The sequence below is a fragment of the Ostrinia furnacalis genome, unplaced genomic scaffold (genome assembly GCF_004193835.3).
Source record: "Ostrinia furnacalis isolate ACB-3 unplaced genomic scaffold, ASM419383v2 OfSCF1268, whole genome shotgun sequence".
Classification (NCBI taxonomy): Eukaryota; Metazoa; Arthropoda; class Insecta; order Lepidoptera; family Crambidae; genus Ostrinia; species Ostrinia furnacalis.
This window is the reverse complement of record NW_021131507.1, coordinates 1190570-1213170: the sequence shown is the minus strand read 5'-3', so window position 1 is coordinate 1213170 and position 22601 is coordinate 1190570. Positions and strand designations below refer to the sequence as shown.

General features: G+C 38.3%; 1 protein-coding gene across 2 annotated transcripts; it reads left to right on the top strand.

Annotated features, from left to right (window-relative positions):
* Positions 1–6896: 6896 nt before the first annotated feature.
* HPS4 (Hermansky-Pudlak syndrome 4 protein) lies at positions 6897–20740 on the top strand. Of its 2 annotated transcripts, XR_003655840.1 has the most exons (11): positions 6897–7100; positions 7730–7859; positions 9160–9264; positions 9634–9861; positions 11588–11682; positions 11925–12156; positions 12328–13511; positions 15427–15610; positions 16416–16633; positions 17950–18341; positions 20264–20740. XR_003655840.1 is itself a non-coding variant. In XM_028303684.1 (10 exons), exons 1-10 carry the CDS (start codon positions 7093–7095, stop codon positions 18116–18118), a joined length of 2553 nt encoding a protein of 850 aa, XP_028159485.1. In that variant the 5' UTR covers positions 6897–7092; the 3' UTR covers positions 18119–18775. The 2 variants fall into 2 exon arrangements, 1 of the variants encoding a protein (XP_028159485.1); XM_028303684.1 differs by lacking the exon at positions 20264–20740 and having other exon boundaries at positions 17950–18775.
* The last annotated feature ends 1861 nt before the right edge of the window (positions 20741–22601 follow it).

The following is a 22601-nucleotide window of genomic DNA, read 5'->3' as shown; positions in this document are numbered from 1 at the left end:
TAATGACTACTTTTAGCTCAGACGTGTAATATGTAATGTGTGTGTGTGTAAAAAAGTCTTAATATTGATATTTGTTAATATTTCCACTAATTGTCCTTACATTACTCGTATTAAAGAATATTTTCATGATTTTGTAAAAATCAAGTGAAAACCGTCACGCTAAGAGTGAAAATACAAATCGGAATATTCGATTATGAACAGATTAAATTAACCAGTCTGTTACTTAACGATAGTGGATCCAAAACTTTCATTATGGCAAAGAAAACTCGCCAAATATTTTTGATTACGTATCGCTATGCTAATGACCTTATAATAATATGTTACGACACATTTAACGACTTTATTAATTAGGCGTGCACATGAATGTCTACTTTCCTACAATTAAAACTTAATAACGAGGAAATCTACGCTTCAGATGTATTTCTTCATAATTAAACGGCTATTAACGAGCGGCAATTGCTAAAAACAACAAAAAAGTAATATTCTAAAAACTTACCATTTTCAAAACTGTGTTGATGAAGGTCCTTCTTCTAGAATCCCCCATTTCATAAATAATACATTAAATATTACAAAAATCCTGGAACAGTCTTTTTCTAACGATCACAACTGTTTTTTATCACATTATTCACAACACCAACAAATTATAATCGATTCAAACCGAATCGATGCACTCTGGAAAACACTGGCCGTTGACACGCGCGTGAAAAATAAAAATGACGGGCGTTCGGAATTCGAACCTCGTTTCGGCGGGAAGCGTTTACTCGCGCGAACTGCGCGCCACAGACTGCCAAGATGGCGGGGTTTTTTTGACGGTTCACACGAGCCGATTCACTTTCTACGACCTTACGTTGTATGCGACTTGTAATTAAGCATAAAGCTTTACGTAACCTCCACGATGTAACCCGAGTCAGTTCGATTTCCGCGATTTTGATTGTTATTGCGAATTTTGGGGACGCGCAAAGGTCGCGCGGGCGCACCTGAATCTATACTGCCCTCTAAAGTTCGAAGTTTGAAAATCTAATTAATTGCTAACTTCAGAGAGGCTGCAATTTTTTCATAACTACCAACTATTAAAAGTAATAAAATCTTTTGCGAAATTGGGGTTATAGACATTTTACTGGCGTGTTGCCATATTATGCAAGCTGCAATTCTGAAGAATGTGGAATTGTCAATGTTTACGGATAGGCATGCTAGAGCGATTTGCTATCGGCAGGGAGGAAAATGGAAAGTGTTTTCAAACCGGTAGCGGCACTTCCCGACGCGCCATAAAGACCGACTAGTTTTGACCGTATACTGCGCAGGATTCTTTCCGAATTCTTTCGTAACGTACGCAAACATTTTTCGTTTTGAAACTTGATTTTGTCATGTTGACCAAGAGGAGGACACTAAATATGCGAAGCAGAAAGTATGGTTTCATTCATAACCACGCCTCAGTAGTGTGTTCATAAAGTCCATCAAATAATGACTTATTCATTAGGAGTTTCACGGACAAGCTAGCATCTTTATGTGATTTCTTATCTTTTAGAAGATCTGAACATCTCTATTATGTTATGGTGGAGCGGTAGCTGCCGTTATTTATTATATTTTTTATCAGTGTCAAGTTCAACTTTATTGTTTTTTATACATTTCTCATTCTAAAAGTAAGCAGTCAATGGTACTAACACTGTCACTTGCATTTAGCTCCAAAAATAAGTATTTTTTAGTAGAACCCAAGACGTAGGTACATGTATAACAATTAAAACGGTCGTTGAGTTTAAGGCAGTGAGACGATAAACCCCTTTATCTATGAGAGGATAAATACACCACTTTATCGTTTCCTATAACCATAACTCTAAAAAAGACGACATAAAATATTTGGCTATAGTATAAATCAATCGCAGTTAGCATTTACAACATACGTTCTCTAGCCTTCGACGTGTCCTAGATCATGCGCGTGCGGCGACAAAAACGCTGGAATGTGCCAACGCCGCGCCTGTTGTCAACTGTCGTACAAGACACGATCCTTCAGGAACAAGACGTTTTTGCACAAAATAGAAAGGTTTGTGTGTCATTAAAAAAACTATATGATTTTCCGAATCAATTCGTAAATAAAACTCATAAAAAAACTCATAAAACTCATTTATTTTTGCAAATAGGCTTTTAAAAAGCACTTTTACACGTCCCAATATTAACCCTACCACTGCTTTGGGACAGTAAATGGTCCAGTGCTGAGAAGAAGCAGCGCAAGAAACTCAGTCACTATTGTCAGCCTCCTTTTCAAGGGTTTACGTATCGACTGAAGCAAACTAACTTCGAAAGTTTAAAGTATCATCCTTATTCTCTCTATTTTTTAAACCAGATTGTTTATTGCGCGAAATGATCTGATTAAGCCATTGTATTTCTTGTGACTAATTTGTAATTTATATTTTTTGTACTTCAGACTCTTTAGTAGTCAAGCATTTCTCATGAAAAACCTCCTAAAAATTATATATTTTTGTTTTTTATGTCTTTATTATCTTGCCATTGGGGGATATCCCATTCTTATCTAGGATCTACAGCTAGACTGCAACAAAGTAATCAATAAAAGCTAAGTTAACCCGAACGAAACCCGTTAAGAAAGTTATGTCAACGAAATTAATTCAAAACATATGTATAGGTAGAGTTATATTTAATGCTCTAAGTTTTATTCGTCGTTTCACCCACCACGTCCACTGCTGGACATAGGCCTCCCCCAAGGTTTTCCATAATGAACGGTCCTGCGCTGCCCGCATCCAGGTTCTTCCCGCGACCTTTACCAGATCGTCGGTACACCTTGTAGGAGGCCTGCCCACGCTACGTCTTCCAGCCCGTGGTCGCCACTCGAGAAGTTTTCTGCACCAACGACCAACGTCTCTGCGAGCCCCACGCACTGTTTTATTAACATTGTAAATACCACCATTATACTATTCACTATCACCAGCTGCCGCGCGAAACTTAATACTTAATCGTCCATTGATATTTATTCGGCAAAAAACTATCCAAACATCAGTCGCCATGACGCAACAGACATTCTTTCTCCACACTGTACAGTCGATAGAGAAAACTTAAGTAAACTTATAGGCGATAAACATAAAGATGTCTAATAGGTACTTCGATCCAGATTCAATCCTTCAAAGATCATCCAGAGAGCTCTAATAAATAAAAATTCTAAGGATATTTTTATTGTAATTGTAATAGAGCTCACTAGATGATATTTTAAACATTTGAATTCTTAAATCCCTTATTCCAATACAATATTATAACTGTAAAAGTGTTTAAATATTGGTTACTTTTACACGCAAAAACTACTGAACGGATTTTGATGAAACTTTACGTCATACATACTACGTAGGTATATCAAAATAACGAGATATATCTAAGATGCTATAATTTAAACGCTGACTTGTGACAAACTAAATCAATTTTAATAAATCTAATAGGAGCGCTCTACTACCACGGAAAAGGGATAATTAATTATTGCCTCCATCTAATTCTATACTACGACGACGAAGCTATTTTAGACATTTGAAGGAGACAAAATTAACAACCAATATTTTATTCCATCGACTGTACATTCAAAAGCAACTATCACTGATACCATTATATGCGAATTCTGTGCAATTTCTCCACAATTCTAATTCATCGGCACCTCGTTGTTCACTTTCATTGTGGTTAGCATTCTGTTGGAGTCGCTATAGCTGTTGCGAGACCGGATTTCATACGGATAGATATAAATTCGGATCTTGATAAGTACAGTTTAGTTACCTCAATAAGACCCTTACTGTTATCACAGGGGAAATGCTTTACGGCTCTTCTTGAGAAACGGAAAAGCCTGAAACCTTGGCGTGTTAGAGAAACCCCAAAAATATAGGTAGGTAAGTAACTTGACGATACGGGACTATTCCCACCGCTGCAACTCTTGTGTAGCTAGGATTTACAACTTAGCTTGACAGCCAATAAAAACCTAACTAGTGAAGACCGATTATTTGATTCCCGACAAGTTGTTGAAAAAGATTAAGTTACTGAATGGTAACTTGAGGATATCGAAATCTAAATTAAATTGACAATAGTCTAAATAACTTTGGGAAATAAAAAATAGGTAATAGTATTCCTGCGAAAGTCACTAGTGTGTATGTCATCATCCATTGTAAAAAAATATAATTATACTAGTTACTATTTGAAGATTCGGATATTTTCACACATTTTTCAGGATTAAAAAGAGACATCTCTATCCTACATGCGCGTGCGCCGATCTACAGGACAAAGAGATATGCCTCTGATTCACGATACGTGCTTTGAATAAATATGGAATTCTGTGCGAGTCAATGCACCCAGGGAAAGGATAACCGTGAGGTAATGGTTATGTTTACCTGAGTATGAGGAAAGGCTTAAAATGACCGAAGGAAGGTGCCAAATTGATCCGACAGGTTTCGTGTCGTTTGGCAAGCGATCGTCACTTTAATAGGTAAGGTGTGACAAACTGATTGACTGATTAGATTTGGCGTAATCTGGCTCAGTAAATACTTACTTTCTTAACACGTCGTTGTATTATCCAAATAAATACATCATCATCATCATCAACAGCCCTTTACAGTCCACTGCTGGACTATGAGCCTCCTCCACTATAGTGGAGGGTTTTGCCATAATCCCCACGCTTGGCGGGCGGGTTGGAGATCGCAGTTTAAAAGATTGATGTTTTTCAGAGAGCGCTGCTGCCCGTTCTCTGTTTGATGTGTGGACCCTAAGTCGCCTCTTACGACACCAAATAAATACACTTCTTGAAAAATACCTGAAATTCTAGTCCTAAAACTGACTTTTCAATGTGCTGAAATTTTACTTTGGTAACTTTGAAACAAACTTTTAAGTAGGTACTTATATATTTTTAGTTACTAAGGCTGGGTCGCACCGTCTTAACTTGCGAACTATTGTGACGTCACAGATTAGATGTACAAAATCCATGCATATTCTCGTAGAGCTGATAGGATGAAGCCACAAAAGACTTATAGAAGGTCATGTTTGCTTTAAAAGTAGTTAGTTACCTACGAAGTACGAGACAATTTATTCTAGGGGAAAGAGTTCCTTCCTGCGAGTTGACAAGCGGAAATCTACGCGGGTGCAGCCTAATATTATTTTAATCGACGATTTCCCATGTTTATGCCTATCATTAATCTATCTACTTACTTCCCAATGGTACTTAATGAACTATGAAGTTTTGTTAAAAGTGATAACTGTTTAGTTGATGATCAAATTAAACAAAAAAGTGGTCAGCATGTTTTTTTTTGCCTTTTATGCTAATTTTCGCTTCGCCTACGAGCTGCTTCGAGATGGGTTTCATATTAGGTGCGCTTAAAAATGGGTGTACTTACTTCGAATAAAACCTGAAATGGTAGATATTTCAAACCTGCGTAAAAATGGAAAGTCAAACTTCAAGGTTCTTCTTCTAAGTTTGTTGTAGGTGCTATTTTCATTTTTTTTATCTTGTATGAAGCAAGTTCAATTACAAAAGTTCAATGACACTAACCCAATCAATAAAAGTCAATTAAAATTCTCGCAGGGGTCCATCCGTCCGCCGATTGTGTGAAATAATAAAAAGCCATGTTAACATATAATTACGTGAACGGAACCGGATGTAGTCGCCGCTTTGAAGAAAGTAGCTAGGTATTGTTTCTCCGCATATGATGGCGAAGAATATAAATTCGTCATTTTAGTGCGTTGTTAATAAATAAGCACGTTTGATTCCAAGATTTCTAAAGGTTTCGTTTGCATATTTACATAATAGGCCTAGGCTAGTTTAAAGCATTAACTTAATTAAAAAACTTAAAAAAGATATACTTTGGATTTCATTTCAGTTTGGCTACTTCTAAGTGATCTTTTTGGTAAAAAAAATACAAAATAAACACATTCTGTCTCGTATGCGTATGATACTTTGTTGCACATCCAATTTTTTTCACTTCAAACAGACAGGTCGCAATTCCGATTAAAGACTAGAGAGTGACCTTTAGCTCAAAAAATGATATTATGGCCTACCTAAGTAGATACCTACCCGTAAATACTGATCTAACCGGACCTTTAAATTAGGTACATAAACTACTTATATCAGTATAGGTAGCCTATATCCATTACCACACAACAGGATCCTGCGCGTGAGTGTCGTGATTGAATCCGGGGAGCGTAAGCTGACGACAAAGGTCATCTGCTTATCACGTCAATACCAATCATCCAATCAATAATAACAAAATACAGATTTTGTTTTGCAAATGCAAAATGGTTATGAAGCAAGAAAGACATAACGAAGATCGAAGAGAGAGATCATTTAGTATTTATTTACGATGTTAACTTTTTCAATTGTTACGCGCCAAAATACTTAAATTATTTCTTGCAAAATTGGTAAACCAGTTTAGCCGTCTATTGTAAACTTATTTAATAGTCGATTTGAGATATCGTTAGGTCAGCTAAAACTTTATCAAGAACCGGTGAAATTGACCCGTCTATGAAAATCTGGCTAAAACATTTTCTTTTGCAGCATACAGCGCCATCTGTTGCGTGTAATGGGACTAAAACGAACTTGGTGTGCTATGTTGAAAAAATGTAATAAGTAGTAGTACAATTTCGACGTATTTGTACCCTGATATATTTTATTCCATTCAATAAAAATTTTGAAGATCTTAGAGATGATATTTCATTTTTCTACAAAAAACACACATTCTATTTTATTTTATCAAAGTCTGCTTGGAATAAGAAGTTGCCAATATTGTTCCAGTGATTTATACAATTTTATTCAATTAACTTCCTCTTTATTAAAACTCTAAACAATTTTACAGTTTTCGTTAAAATCCGATCAGTTTTCGTAAACACCCGATAGAAAAACATTGCATTGTGTTACATTTCCACTCTACCTTTTGGCAACACCGAATGAAGTGTCAAAAATTCGCTAGCGACGGGAGGTCGCGTAATTTCATTTTCAGTAAAGAAAACATGAAAATAAAATAAAAGTAGCTGGTGAATTTGTGTTTCGTGCATTTATAAACTTTAATTTATAAGAGTGAAATGGTATGAATTTGAGAAACTTGTCTAGGAAACACGAAATATATCAAAATGGCCAAGTAAGTTGATGAGATAGATTCTGTTCTATTTTTCTATTAGATTGTAACTGGATTAACCATGCTATAGAAATTATATACGGATTCGAAGACACGTTTTGCGGTCAATCATTCTCGTTCTACTCTAACTGTACATTACTCTGAGAGAATTGCAGATTACATAGACTTGCAATGAACAGACTGAAAGTAAATAAATAACGTATTTACACATTGTTACTGGAATCTGGAAGTAAAATTGTGTGGTATAATTTTCATAGAAACATTGAAGAAACCAAGAAAAAACTTTGTCATGCCATATCCATAAAATTACCTTTTTATATTGGTTGATTTCAAGCTTACAGTTTTTTTTAGAAATACCTGCCTGTTTTATTGATTTGTGAATTTAAATGAAATTTCTAGGTCTTTATTCTGAAACAATGCTAATGTGTATGTACCTCTATTCTTGATGCTAAATATTTGACGACTTGTTATTTGGTCTGAACATAAAAATTTAATCCCAGATTGGATAATAATATAATCTCTATAAGTTTGTAATGATGGTTATTTTTCAGAAGAAATTTATAGCATGAAGTGCAGTTAACCGTTTTTATTTATTTATTTGTGCAGGAACTAAAATAAAAAACTTGTTACAGAGAAATGATGATAGTGTTTGTGTACGACACACAGTGTTGTACAGCTGAGGAGGACGATCCTGTGGATGCAGTGCTGTATTTCCACCCGGGATGGGTCTCGGACACACAGAGGCACGCTTTGGCAGGACAGGTGAGTCATCTAAAAATGCCTTTTGAACAGATAACTCTTTCGCCTGGGTTGCACCTTCTTACTTTGTTTATTATAGTAAAGTAAGATGGTGCAGCAACCCAGACTTAATTTACTATTATCAACAGTCCAACCTTTTAAGTGACACTATGTTAATAACAAAAGATGTAAACATTTTTAGCAGATAGGTACACTTGCTAAATTCCCCAATGTAGATTAAGTACTTAACTAGCCACAATGGAAAATTTTAATAAAACTAACGACTTTCATAAAGACCATTAAGATTTGGCTATTAAGATATAATTTTCAAACTAATAGAAATATGAATGTTAAAAACTAAACCTTTTATGCAAGTCATTCCATATAACTATTTTCCTATCATACTGACCACCTTGCACTTACTCCAACTTTAAAGAATCACATTATAAGATGTGATATGAATATTTCAACAAATGTGTATTTTAGTTAACAAATTCTCTTATGCAAAACATAGAAAACCAAAAACCTGTTTGTCAACTGTGAAATATTTGGACGCTTCTCTAAACTTGCACAATTTGAAACCTGTTTTATGTTTGAGTAGTTCCATTTAAAACTGGATGTCATCAAGTTGTCTTGTGAGTTTCTATTGAGTTGTTAAATATTTTGTAACACAATTACTTCTAATGGCACAAGATATTTTGTATGCATCAAGCTAAACTAGTTTTTTTCTTACATTAATAACTTATCATGTAAGTAGTTGATATCAGTACTTATTTATTTTTATGAAATACCATAAACATATTTTTTTTACCACCCTGTATAGCGCTTCACAAAATACGGATTAGAATACTGCCGTGCTAGCGATATTAGCAGTAAGTCCAATATTTTGCTGTTAAAAAAACTCCTGTCAGCTCATCTAAAATAGTTTTGCCAAAAAATGGAGTTACTGATATTGCTAGCAGTGCAGAATACGAATCCTGCTAGACTGGAACACATACATACATACCAACTACCATTTGACCATGAAAGGTTACCCTAGGTCAGGGATGGCGAACCAATGGCACGCGTCACAATATTTAGGGCACGCCATCAATCACAAAATTCACTACAAAATAAAGTAGGAATATAATGTGTTTTGAATAAGGGCTATCGTATTTGCCCTCATCAGTTAGTGCCACTGTAGAGTAAGGTCCTGTCACTCGCCAGTGGCGCCACTTGTACTATACCCTCATTGTAGCATTAGGTGTTATTTGATGGCACATCTAAGACTACGTCAAACATTTGCCATCCCTGCCCTAGGTTCAACATACCGTTTATCCCGTAGGTGGTGGGTACAGCACACTGCGTCAAGTCTCTGTTCTCCCAACCTGTGGCCATCACGCTGCAGAGCGGCAAGTTCATCATCAGGGAATACGGGCGGTACATATTGGTAAGATTGCTTTTTCGTTTTGATTGTGTTAACTTTCATGAAACGCCATAGACTTCTGATACCGGCCGCTGTATCTCCCCCACAAACCCGAAATCTACTTTCATATTAAAGCATTCGGTAGTCCGTCTATAGAACTACAACGCTAGTTGCGACTTGCGGCAGGGTTCGAATACCGTCAAAGGCGATAATAAGCTTGTGTATTTTTTTGTTTTGGGTTTATCTTATGGATAAATCAAGACTATACTGGGTATATTTATTTATTATGCATTCATCACTAATATCAAAATTTACCAACAGGTGAAATGGAAGTCAAATGCAGCCTCAGTGAGAGTTAAAATGGAGTTAATGTCTTTTTTTGTTCTCTACCAGGCCATAGGCAGCGACCGCAACATCCCCGACTGGGTACTAAAAAACCGGGCGAACCTCCTCACATCCATGATCAAGGTCTACCATGGAGACCTTCTAGCCCTTGCCTCCCAGATGGAAGACCAGAAACGCCTGGCCGAGAAGCTGTATCAGGTCTTCGAGACGTACTTGCCAGTACTGCAGTATGGATGTCATATCTTCCAGAGAGTGCCAATGCTCAGTCTTCCTAAGGTAAGGCTTGATTTGCAGGACTTATGCCCATTTTCACCATGAATCCCTAATTTTTAAGTGACCCCTATATAGGTAGGTAGGTAACATATAACAGGAATTTTGTGTAACATAGGGGTCACATAAAAATTAGAGATTGATGGTGTAAACGGGCATTAGTGAAACCTAATATTGGTAATATAGCGGAGATCCTAAAGACCCTATGATATCGATTTATTAAGAAAATAATAGATCGAAAACGGTTGCAGTGATACTAGGACTCTATTGAACTAAAATAGACGCTCAACTCAAAAATCCATGAGTTTTATGACTACTAAAGTCCCGCGACACGTGTTGTCAGAAATATCATACGTGGACCTTCTATTACAGGACCTTACCTTTCATAACCTATTATTATACCGTGTGATATCTCGTCCCATAACCTTTTTGATGAGAGAGATGGATGGTTCCGAAACTTCAGATAACCTTGAAGGGAGTAGCCTAAATACTGATGTCCCACTTTTTTTATCGAACTCCAATAATTGCAGTTAGCGGCTAGACTTGAAGTCAAGTAATCAAAATTAAAGGCTATCGCAATGCTGATAACGCGAAGGAAAAAAACTGATTAAAATTGCTGTTTACAACTTTTTTTTCACCTCAACTTGTAGGCATAAAATTTCAAAAATATATTTTCCTTATCAATATCGCTACACTACGCGGTTTTAAGGATTCATGAAGTATAGGAACTATATGCACATGTCTTTCCGCGTTCTCATAGAAAACCTACTTTCGGACTACTTAAGACTACACCCTGTATTTACACGTTTTTATATAGCACTGGACGCAACTAAAATGGCCCTTGTCCTAAACCTGTCATTTACATAATTTATTTGATTGCTAACCGCGTGTTAACAGTGATAATAAACTGATAACGAGAAGTGTTTATTTACATTGTACATTTTATCATTTTCATACAATGTCCACTTTGCGACTGCATTTTGATTCGCTAAACAGAATACCAACACAGAAATGTAAACCTTTTGGTATAAACTTTAAGATGCAATTTCGAAGTGAAACGATATGGTTATTTGCTTTTGCTATCATTCAAGAAGTGGAAGTGAAGATTTTGTTGGTTATTTCCGATTGCTTATTTGGACTACCTAAAGTTCGACTTTAAATAGAAATGGCGCCAGCACTAGTCCTTGATCAGGGTAGAACGATAATGTCTATCGCTATCGCCACACAAACAGATAGGCTGGCCCATAATTTTTGGGTAAAGACACTTACAACTAATTCAAATAATCCAGAGCTTTGTGGCGTTGAGGTAGATTTACGTCCAGCAGTGTACTGTCATAGGCAAATAAGTATGATGACGATTTCATAATATCGTGACCGCACTTCTCCCTTTACCCAGAGGCTCTATAAAAACTTCAAAGTCGATAAGAAATGCTTTAACCACTTTTCACGATATCTTCATTCACTATGAAGTGATAAAGTAACATAATTAATTTTGAAATGTAATAATTATAGTGTGTCAGCAAGCAGTAAAAGATAATATGAGACACATGCCGTAATAACTACATTCTATGACGTGCGAATTTGTCGTCACTACTTGATTTATTTACTTGCCCCGAAGTCGATAAATCATAATTATAATTATCCATCACTCACGGCAGGATGCTGCCAAAAGCGACAAGGACAAATTCATATTTCCAAAATATGACGAGAGCGTATGCATTTTTTGTTTCAGAGTGCCACATCGATCTACATGGAAGCCATGCAGATACTGGAACACTGCCGCAAAAGTAAAGGAGTCCTTGGAGGCGTTGTATTGTACAATAATAAGTAAGTATCCCACAAGGTGACCCCATAAAAGTAGCAAAAAGGCGCTGGATGCAGGCCGCAACCAACCGGTCAATATAGAAATCATTGGAGGAGGCCTATATTCAGCATTTGACGTGCTGTGACTGAAATTATGATGATGTTGAAGTATTCTCGTATCAGTGTTTAGTGTGCTGTCAAACTTCTTTGAGTCTTATGTAGTTTTAATAGGGGCGGTATTACAATATAAATGTATACTTTTCCAGAATAATCGCCACGCAACTGCCTCCAAGCCTGACTTCATACCTCACAGTGGTGGACCCGTACCGAATAAAGTCTCCAGCAGAGACCGTTCAAACTGAGACGCCCTTGCCTCTAGGTGCTCAGCTATTGGTGGTTTATGTCGCGAAGAAGACGTACGATAGCTTGAAGAAGCAGGTGGAAAAGATACAGGAGTTCCACCACAGTGGGGAGGAGATGATGGCAAAGTTTAGAAAGGTATGTGGTAGCCAAAGAAAATGTATAATTGCGATAAGTATTTTACTGTGCTTTATATTCATATGTATATTGGTGAACTTTCTTCTTTCAACATCAGTTTTTCCATGTGTAGTAAAAGTAATCAGTTTGATTGCGCTCCAGATGTAAATTAATAAGAGGCTTCCTTTTCAGAATCAAGAGGCCGAACGCGAAAAAGTAAGAGAGTTCCCCCAAACAGGCATGAAAAGAGACAAGTCTTTGCTTTTCACTGCCGTGCCCGAAGAAGACCACACCATGATATCCCCTCCTAACAAAGACGAACACCCCATGACTGACTCCGAAAGAAAACCGAGCATGCCCGACGTCGTTCCCTTCACGAATAAACCGCGACCACGACCGACCAAGCTCTCACTAAGCTTCAAAAACCAAAAATCATTAGACGAAGACGCAAAAGAAAACGACACCGTCTTCACAGGACAAACCAGCGTTTGCTCCACACCCATGGTAGAATACAAACGACTCCACGGAAACATCCTTTCCATCTGCCAAAACCCAGACACGCAACAAGAAAAGCCCCCAGAACCAGACGTGCTCAAAAACATCGAAAACTGTGCCAAAATGATCGAAAACGAGAAACGAGACAACCAAATCGTTCTTGACATGAACTGCATTGCGGATCACTACATAAATAAACCAGACCCGATCAGGAAACTCGCGAGTGTTACGGATATCCAAGATACGTTTAAAAGAATTTCCAACAGAGCGACATCCAGGTTTAAATTAAAACGATCGAAAGTGCCTCTCAACGATGATATGACGCCGTCCCCAGACGAGGATGGAATAATGAAAAGCCGTCGGTCTTCGTTGACAATCAACGATCCCTTCTTCCCAGTATTCAGAAATGACGGCGTTGCCATCTCAGAATCTTTATTCAACCAGTATCTAGAACAATACTACGCCAGAATGAAGCAAGAATCCAAAGAAGACAACATGTTCACTTTCAACATGAAATTATGTGAGCAGGAGAAGTTCGAAGACTTCGATTCGGAGCTGAATAGGTCTCCGCAAAGAACGCCAAAGAAGATTCCCAAAGATTCGACGAAAACGTTATCAACGGATCAGTCCAGGCGAAAATCGCTTTCGCTGCCTCTGAAATCGTTATCGGAAAGTACAGATTCGCAGATTGGGTCGGAAACTGAGGCTACTAGTTTTAAGAAGAAACTGACGGGAGTTCAGCTGACTCCCTTGATGGAGAAACTGAGTCATTTAGCGTTCTCGGACAAGTCGAGTGGATACAGCAGTAGAGTGATGACGCCGCTTGAACTGAGGGAGTTTCCGACGCCAGCCGCTGAACGACAAGTCACATTCTCTGACAGGTAATTATAACATTTTTAACAATTTTCTTTTTTATGTATTTGTTACGGTTAATGTGATAAATTAAAAATTATTAATAATAACCGGTTATTATGAATAATTACCGACAGTCGCGGTAAAAGTGATAAATTAATCACATTTAACAGTGATTATTTAATAATTCAACCTTAGTAGGTAACAAATTTCATGAAAGAGAACAACATCTTGTGTACGTGCTCGTGTACAACCAAACTTTTGAACGTTTTGATATCATATATTAATATAATTTGGAATAATGAGTTTCGAATGTTTCTTGCATAATAGTACTTTTCTATGATGCCCATAACATAATGTTTTGATTTAAAGTGAAAAATAGGTTAAGGTGCGGTGCCCCTAAGCCGCCTATTTAGTTTTATACACACATAAATGACCTCATATTAATCACATTTACCGAATCATGTGGTAATTATTCATAATAACCGGCGATTATTCATAATTTTCACATTTATCACTTTGACCGTAACATATTTATAAACAATCAAAGAATTCTTCTGTTGAATATTTCGTTCCTTATTTAAGAGAATCTCTTACCGAAGAAGAAGTGTTACGTATATCGATTTCCATCGTGTCAGGAAGACTGAATATTGACATCTTTTCTTATACGCCATAATAAGACTCAAGCAAGAAGAGTGCATTTCTGCTATAGTCTTTTTCACGTAAGATGATCCGTATGACACTTCAAGGTTATCCATATTACGCATACTACATATGCAGAATATTTCTGAAAAAATAGTTGTATTTTATTAGCAATATAATAAAAAAAATTAACTTCTTGTCTTGAAATAATATAGTAAAATCTGAGTTTATTGATTATATTTTAATTAAATACGATGTAAAAATATTTTTTATTTAATGTACGCAATGTGTGAAACGGAATAGATTTAGTGCTGGGGTATTTGTTGTATAACAAAATCGATTATTTCCGCGGTTCATTAATCGATTGCAGTGAATACTTATTTATTAAAAACATCACAAAAATCAACTATATTTTTCGATTGTTAACTTTAATAAACGCATTGAAAATAAATTAATAGTTTTTAATTTAAGAAACAGAACCAGTACTTATTAGGAATCGTTTTTTTGAACACGAAGTCCATGGATTTTGAATATTATCAATAAAAATTGTTACAATAATATTTGTAATTAAAAAAACATGTTTTTTTGTTAATTTTCACCTATACAAAATATTTCTCTAAAAGTAGGTTTTACTAACTCTTAGAAAAACATCGATAGATAAATCGCTATGGTTTAGTAATGTGACATCTCTATAACTTTCAAACTCGAAACGTCATACGAATCATCTTAGGTGAAAAGGACATGTGCATGTGGATTGAGTGATCCTTGCTTCAATCTTAACAAAAATCGAGGAAGTTTTACTTAAAATATGTTAAAACATTGCGATGAAGTTTAAAAATTTGTTAAACCTAAGATAAAAATGTTATGGCCACTAAATAGGAGCACTCATACCGCACGCTTTAAGAAAACGTCAACATGTTTATTTCAGAAAATAAAGCCTTTCCACTTCTTTTTATAGTATAGAAAAATTGTTAAGAATATGTTAAAACTATTAACAAATTCAGAAATTCCTTGCACGTCCCGTTCCAAAGTTATGACGATTATTTAGGATCACTCACACCNTAGGTTTAACAAATTTTTAAACTTCATCGCAATGTTTTAACATATTTTAAGTAAAACTTCCTCGATTTTTGTTAAGATTGAAGCAAGGATCACTCAATCCACATGCACATGAAAAGGACTATAGTTACCCAATAACAATCAATCCCTTCTCTCCTCTCGAGTTGTCTCATCGAGATCGCTTAATTATGATGATTGTGGTTTCCAGTAGTAATAAAGAGTACGTATCTAATGATATTCCAGACCAAAAACCCAGCGGCAAGACTCAGAATCGGACAGCGATTCAGAGGACGACATAGATCAGCTCGCGTCATACAGCCAGAATGCTGTGAAGTGCTCGCTGTTTGTGAGCGGGCTACACAATATGGCGCTGCTAGCGGTGCTTGACGCGCCCGCGGCGGATGACCCAGAGACGATCAACACGCTGGTAAGTCTTAGAGCGCAGCGTGAGACGTCCACAAGGTGGACCGACGACATCGTAAAGGTAGCAGGGAAGCGCTGGACGCAGGCCGCTACTAATCAATCAACTTGGAAATCTTTAGGGGAGGCCTATGTTCAGCAGTGGACGTCCCACGTATGGCGTATGGCTGAAATGATGATGATTAATCATAGTCTTAGAGCGTTTACACATTTAGGCGATTTAGCAGCGCGACAAACGCGCGACTGACGCGCTGCCGAAAATTTCATACTATGTGACAGCGGACGGCGGCTATTCAAAACACTTCTCCGCTCCGCTCTGCTCCGCCTTGGTGGAAACGGGCCTTAGATTTCATTGAGTAGTTTGACATCATTAACCAATAATTTCAAGACACAGCTCCTCTAAAAGATCACAAAATTCGAGCCTGAAAACAAATAGTTGACTGACTGATGACGTGCCAAGATTCCAAAAACGTTACAGGATCTATTCTATCGCTATCTCATAGTCTATTATAAGGTTATTCCAAACTACTCATATTATGTCATATTACTGACCAAAATTAACAACACGGGGCGTAGTGTGTGTTTACGTCAAACGCATTCGATGTAAACTGCGTAAAAAAGTAACAATAAATGTATGACAAATTGTACAGCGCCCCTAGTGGAAACTCTCAAGCACTAAAATCTTTATATATTTTTTAACGCCGTATAAAACCTTCAAAACCTCTACTTTTCAATATCACTGTAGTGACACGAATAAGGAACTTACCTTTGCCACTTACCACAGTCCATTAACAAATTCCTTTCGCTTCCAGTGGGAAACTTCTCTGAACGCGCTCGGGCCGATCGAGCAGAAGTGCATAGAGCCATTAGGCGCTGGTCCCGAAGCGGCCGACTACAGCTACCTGACGTTAGACCCGGACTGGGGCACGGTCAAAAAGGGCGGGCCTTGGGCAGCGCTCGATATCGCTACCATGGGACTGATACACAACGAGTTCGCTGAAGACAGGGAACTGACGGAATTTATTTTGAGGTATGTAAAGTTATTTATGTTAAGTTTTCCTAAGTAGGTACAGGCATAGCGCACTGAGTCCGCTGGCCACGGGCTCTGAGGAAGCGGACTACAGCGGAGCTACTGCAAAAACCGTAATCCAAAGTTCGAATGTTTCCATCCCTCTCGCACAAAAAGAGATGCCAGCATGAGCGACAGTGACAGATATACCCGAATCTACGTAAGCGGTGTTTCGGCATAGCCCTGTAGCTACCTGAGCTTAGACCCGGATTGGGGCACGGTCAAGGGCGGAACGCTGCCACGAAATTCTGATCGACCAGCAGATCAAGCGCCGCAGGTGGAACTGGATTGGCCACACTCTCCGAAGGGACCCCGATCGCATCCCTAAGCAGGCTCTGGATTGGAATCCCCAAGGAAAACGCAAACGTGGTGGACCCAGGCAAACTTGGCGGCTCACTGTAGCGGACGAGGCGAAGAAGATCGGCAAGACCTGGAGCGAGATCAAGCGAGAAGCTCAAGACCGAACGAGATGGAGGACTGTTGTGGACGCCCTCTGCCCCATCTAGGGGACATAGGACCATAAGTAAGTCAAGGGCGTGCCTTGGGCAGCGCTCGACATCGCTACTATGGGACTGATACACAACGAGTTCGCTGAGGATAGGAAACTGACGGAGTTTATTTTGAGGTATGTAAAGTTATTTTTGTTAGGTTTTCCTACGTAGGTACAGGCATAGGGCACTGAGTCCGCTGGACACGGGCTCTGAGGCAGCGGACTACAGGGGAGCTACTGCAAAAACCGTAATCCAAAGTTGGAATGTTTCCATCCCTCTCGCACAAAGCGCGATGCCAGCATGAGCGACAGTGACAGATATACCCGAATCTACGTAAGCGGTGTTTCAGAAGTCCTGCAGCTACCTGACTGTGTGGTAGTAGTATCACAGAATAAGAATAAGTACTTTATACTCATCAGTTATGTGATATTCCTGTGATTAAAGTAATTGATTCTACCAAAGGAGTAATCAGGGCCTTGGTTCGGTAATGACAAATTCTTCGGCATATATACAGTGACCAGGTAGTTGACGTTCAATCAAAGCTATTTAGATTCCTATATCAAGCAAGGGGTATCCAAAGGAAAAAATCTAGACTTAAGCAAAATCTTAGAACATACATAGTAGTGTTTTGGATCCACCTTGATATAAGGAATCTAATTTTAGCTTTGAACGTCAACTCCCTAGCCACACTGTATACCATGGATTACCGAACCGAACACAGGGACACAAGTCCAGAAGGGGTTATTCCATTTATCACCATTAACTCCAACCCAATCTTGTCCTCAGGAGCGACGAGAGCGTCGTAGTAGGCGTGTCGTGCGGCGGCGCACAAGTGTACTACCAAGAAGCAGGCGCGCGCGCCGCCGGGCCTCCCGCGCCGTCTGACGCGCTCGCCGCCGCTCCGTTGCGCGCGCGCCGCCGTTTGCACCGCGACCACGCGACGCTGCTGCTCTAAGTTGATACTTGACCACTCATTATAAGGTCTAGTTTCCTCTGCAGGAGTACGACTATCTAATTTACCAGACACCTGTATCGTGACCACGCCACGATGCTGCTCTAAGATAACATTCTTCACCACTATCAGAGCTGGAGAACAAGCGTCTAATTTGCCCGAGACATCTGCATCATGACATCGCTACTCTGCTGCTCTAAGTTCAGACTTGACCACTTATTATTAGGTCCAGTTTCCTCTGCAGGAGTACGACCCTCGTAATTTACAAAAGTTACCACGCTATAAGATAACAACTCAACTCTTCGTTGTTCAGAGGAGCAAGATCCTGTCCAATTTACCAGAGACGCCTGCATCGTGACCTCGCCACGCTGCTGCTCTAAGTTGATACTTGACCACTTATTATTAGGTCCAGTTTCCTCTGTTCCTACAAATTAATTTACCAAAGACGACTGCATCGTGACCACGTGACGCTGCTGCTCTAAGTTGATACTTGACCACTTATCATTAGGTCCAGTTTCCTCTGCAGGAGTACGACTATCTAATTTACCAGACACCTGCAATCGACCACGCCATGCTGCAGCCCTAAGCTAGCTAGCTAGCGACCAGAGGCGCCTTCTGTCACCACTGCAGGAAACCAACCCTAATACAGTGTGAGTCACGTTAAAGTGTACATATGAAAATAAATGAAACTAGACCTATTTTTATCGACAAAAAAGAGGTCAAAAATTTTTTGAGATTTTTTTTAAATTTTTTATAGATTTTTTTTTCTTCCAATTACTTGTTGTAAAGAAAACGTAATAACTTTTAAACTAAGCGGTATATCCTGATAAAATAAAAAAAGTAATAATGCTAAATAACAGACAATACTATAAAAATACATAAAATACACCAAAAATTCCAACAAATAATAAAAAATGATACTTTTTGAAAAAAATCTGCTTAAAAATTCGTGTTTTTTTTGTTATTTGATAAATTTCTCCAAAAAATGCCCCTATAACCGGTGGTTTTTATTACTTTGTATTATTCTCTATCGTATTACCTTCGTAATATCAGATCATAGCAAATGTTGTGATAGGGATAGAGACATGCGATTTTTGGTTTTACAAAGATAATACGATAGAGAACAATAAAAAGTAATAAAAACTACCGGTTATAGGGGCATTTTTTGGAGAAATTTATCAAATAACCAAAAAAACACGAATTTTTAAGCAGATTTTTTTCAAAAAGTATCATATTTTATTATTTGATGGCCTTTTTTGTCTATTTTATGTATTTTTTTAGTATTGCCTGTTATTTAGCATTATTACTGTTTTTATTTTATCAGGATCTACAGCTTAGTTTAAAAGTTATTACGTTTTCTTTACAATAAGTAATTGGAAGAAAAAAAATTCTATAAAAAATAAAAAAAAAATCTCAAAAAATTTTTGACCTCTTTTTTGTCGATAAAAACAGGTCTAGTTTCATCTATTTTCATATGTACACTTTAACGTGACTCACACTGTATATCAGAGGCACCTGGACAGAGACCACGCCACGCTGCTGCTCTAAGATAACATTCTTCACCACTATTAGAGCTGGAGAACGAGCGTCTAATTTGCCTGAGACATCTGCATCATGACATCACTACTCTGCTGCTCTAAGTTGATACTTGACCACTCATTATAAGGTCTAGTTTCCTCTGCAGGAGTACGACCCTCGTAATTTACAAAAGTTACCACGCTATAAGATAACAACTCAACTCTTCGTTGTTCAGAGGAGCAAGATCCTGTCCAATTTACCAGAAACGCCTGCATCGTGACCTCGCCACGCTGCTGCTCTAAGTTGATACTTGACCACTTATCATTAGGTCCAGTTTCCTCTACAGGAGTACGACTATCTAATTTACCAGACACCTGCATCGTGACCACGCCACGCTGCAGCCCTAAGCTAGCTAGCTAGCGACCAGAGGCGCCTTCAGTCACCACTGCTGGAAACCAACCCTAATATATCAGAGGCACCTGGACAGAGACCACGCCACGCTGCTGCTCTAAGATAACATTCTTCACCACTATTAGAGCTGGAGAACGAGCGTCTAATTTGCCCGAGACATCTGCATCATGACATCGCTACTCTGCTGCTCTAAGTTCAGACTTGACCACTTATTATTAGGTCCAGGAGTACGACCCTCGTAATTTACAAAAGTTACCACGCTATAAGATAACAACTCAACTCTTCGTTGTTCAGAGGAGCAAGATCCTGTCCAATTTACCAGAGACGCCTGCATCACACCACGCTACTCTGCTGCTCTAAGTTGATACTTAGCCGGTCATCATTAGGTCCAATTTCCTCTGTAGGAGCACGTGACTAATTTACCAGACGACTGCTGCATCGCGACCATGCCACGCTGCTTGCTCTAACAACTCAACTTTTCGTCGTCATAAGGTCATTCAGAGGAGCAAGAATCTAAATACCTGGACACTCATCATTAGGTCCAGTTTCCGCTGCAGGAGAAGCACCATGATCAGGTCCATTAGTTCCTGCTGCAGGAGTACGACCCTCTAATTTAGAGGTGACTTCAGTCACCACTGCAAAGAAGACCCCCTCTAATTTACCTGAGGCGCCTTGCTTCGTGACCACGCCACAAGCTCTTTCCTTTTGTACCCTTTGCACCACCGGCCTGCACCACTGGTGGTGCAAAGTACCCTTTTTTAATCCCTTTTGCACCACCAATAGTGCCGCCCTACCATTAACTGTAAAACGATTTATCTATAATCATATAATATTAATATTATAAAGAGGAAAGATTTGATTGTTTGTTTCTTTGTTTGTACTGAATAGGCTCCGAAACTACTGGACAGATTTGACAACATAACATAAAAAATAATAACAACCATTCATACCTACATACAACGAATAATTCCTAAAGTACCAGGGCAACATAATCATAAAGGAGCTATATCAAATTCTTCTTGGTTAATCCGAGAAATAAACATGTATCATAAAATAGCTCCTTTATGGTTATGTTGCCCTGGTACTTTATTCGTTGTATGTGGGATGTAGGCCCGGGGTATCGTGGGTCTGAAGTGAAATGTTTATAGGCACTTACACACACACAAATGAAAACTTTTAGGTAGGTTTTGATTTATTTATAACAATTAAATTATTAAGTATTTTACAGTCTACTACTTGTTTTACAGTCGATGGTAGCACAGCACTATTTGTTGGTGGTGCAAGAGGGATTTAAAAATACCCTTTGCACCACCAGTGGTGCAGGCCGGTGGTGCAAAGGGTACAAAAGGAGCTCTTTGAGCTAACTCAGCTAATCCAGTCTCCACTGCAGCACGACCCTCTCGCACCCTCGTCCCAGTAGCACTTATGACGTCACACAGCAGCAGAACACGCGTAAGTCTTCTCAGATATACCAGAAGATATAACTTACACTTCCCACGCTGACGTTACTCTACCGCAACCAATCGACTAGCAAGGTAACTATGCAACATCTTTCGCAATGAGGAGTGGAATTATTTGCCAGCCACAGCCTGTCTGTATTCAGTTATTTACAAATTGATGTGATGTGTAAGTTTTAAACAAAGGGGCACCAAAAACAGTCTCGATTTACCCTGATCTTGAGTTTAGGGCGGTGGTAAGCAACCCATTCGCTGCCTGTAGGGCACCTAATAGTTCCCCTGGGTATATGCTCCAGTACTCAATTGCCAATGGATTTAGATTTTTCAACTTGGGTAGTTTTTCAATTATCACGATAATTTCAATTCAAAGATCTAGCGCTAGATAGAATTTTATCCAACTTGTTCTATGAAATTAATGTAGTTATTGATATCCTGGCACAGCTACTCATTACGTTTTTGTACAAATATTAGTTAGTGCAAAAGAACCCTTGTGTGTACAGTGGAGAGTTAATTTTTATTTTAGCTGAATGTTACAAATATTTGTACAAACACGCATGGGTAGTCGCTGTTTTATAATAACCCTGTGTAGAAGTAGAATGATATAGAATGTAACTTATACCATTTTGTTTACCCAAAAAAAGTATGCGAATAATGAATATTCTACACTCCAAATCGTAGTAAACCAGAATTTTCTGTTATTTATTGATATTATAGCGAATAGCCTTCGTGTAGTAATTTAAGTAGTATTTAGGACAGTATTTTCAATTTCTAGTGATTGTACCAACTACATGCATATCCATAGATACAGCAAGACAAGTTTAACGATAAACAAGGCTGTATTTGTCAGAATACGAATGAGCTTTAATTCCTGCTAAAACAATGATAAGCCTCGGGTACCAACAAGTTAAAAGATAAAGCACACTCATCAACCCGGAGACGGATGGAAATCGTATCAACTCCCTTCTAACCCACCGCACTACCAACTACAACCAGTAGTGTCGTGGGTAATTTTACTACCATAACTATATGGTTACAAATTTTATATTTAGTTATGGTAGTATAGTGTCGATGGGAATGAAGATGTAAGTCCCTTATAAATT

Bases quoted from the DNA above. Each gene is read 5' to 3' on its own strand.
- HPS4 (XM_028303684.1), top strand. The intron at 11,683-11,924 runs GTAAGTATCCCA...ATACTTTTCCAG, and splicing joins GTTGTATTGTACAATAATAA to AATAATCGCCACGCAACTGC. The intron at 16,634-17,949 runs GTATGTAAAGTT...TCTTGTCCTCAG, and splicing joins CTGACGGAATTTATTTTGAG to GAGCGACGAGAGCGTCGTAG.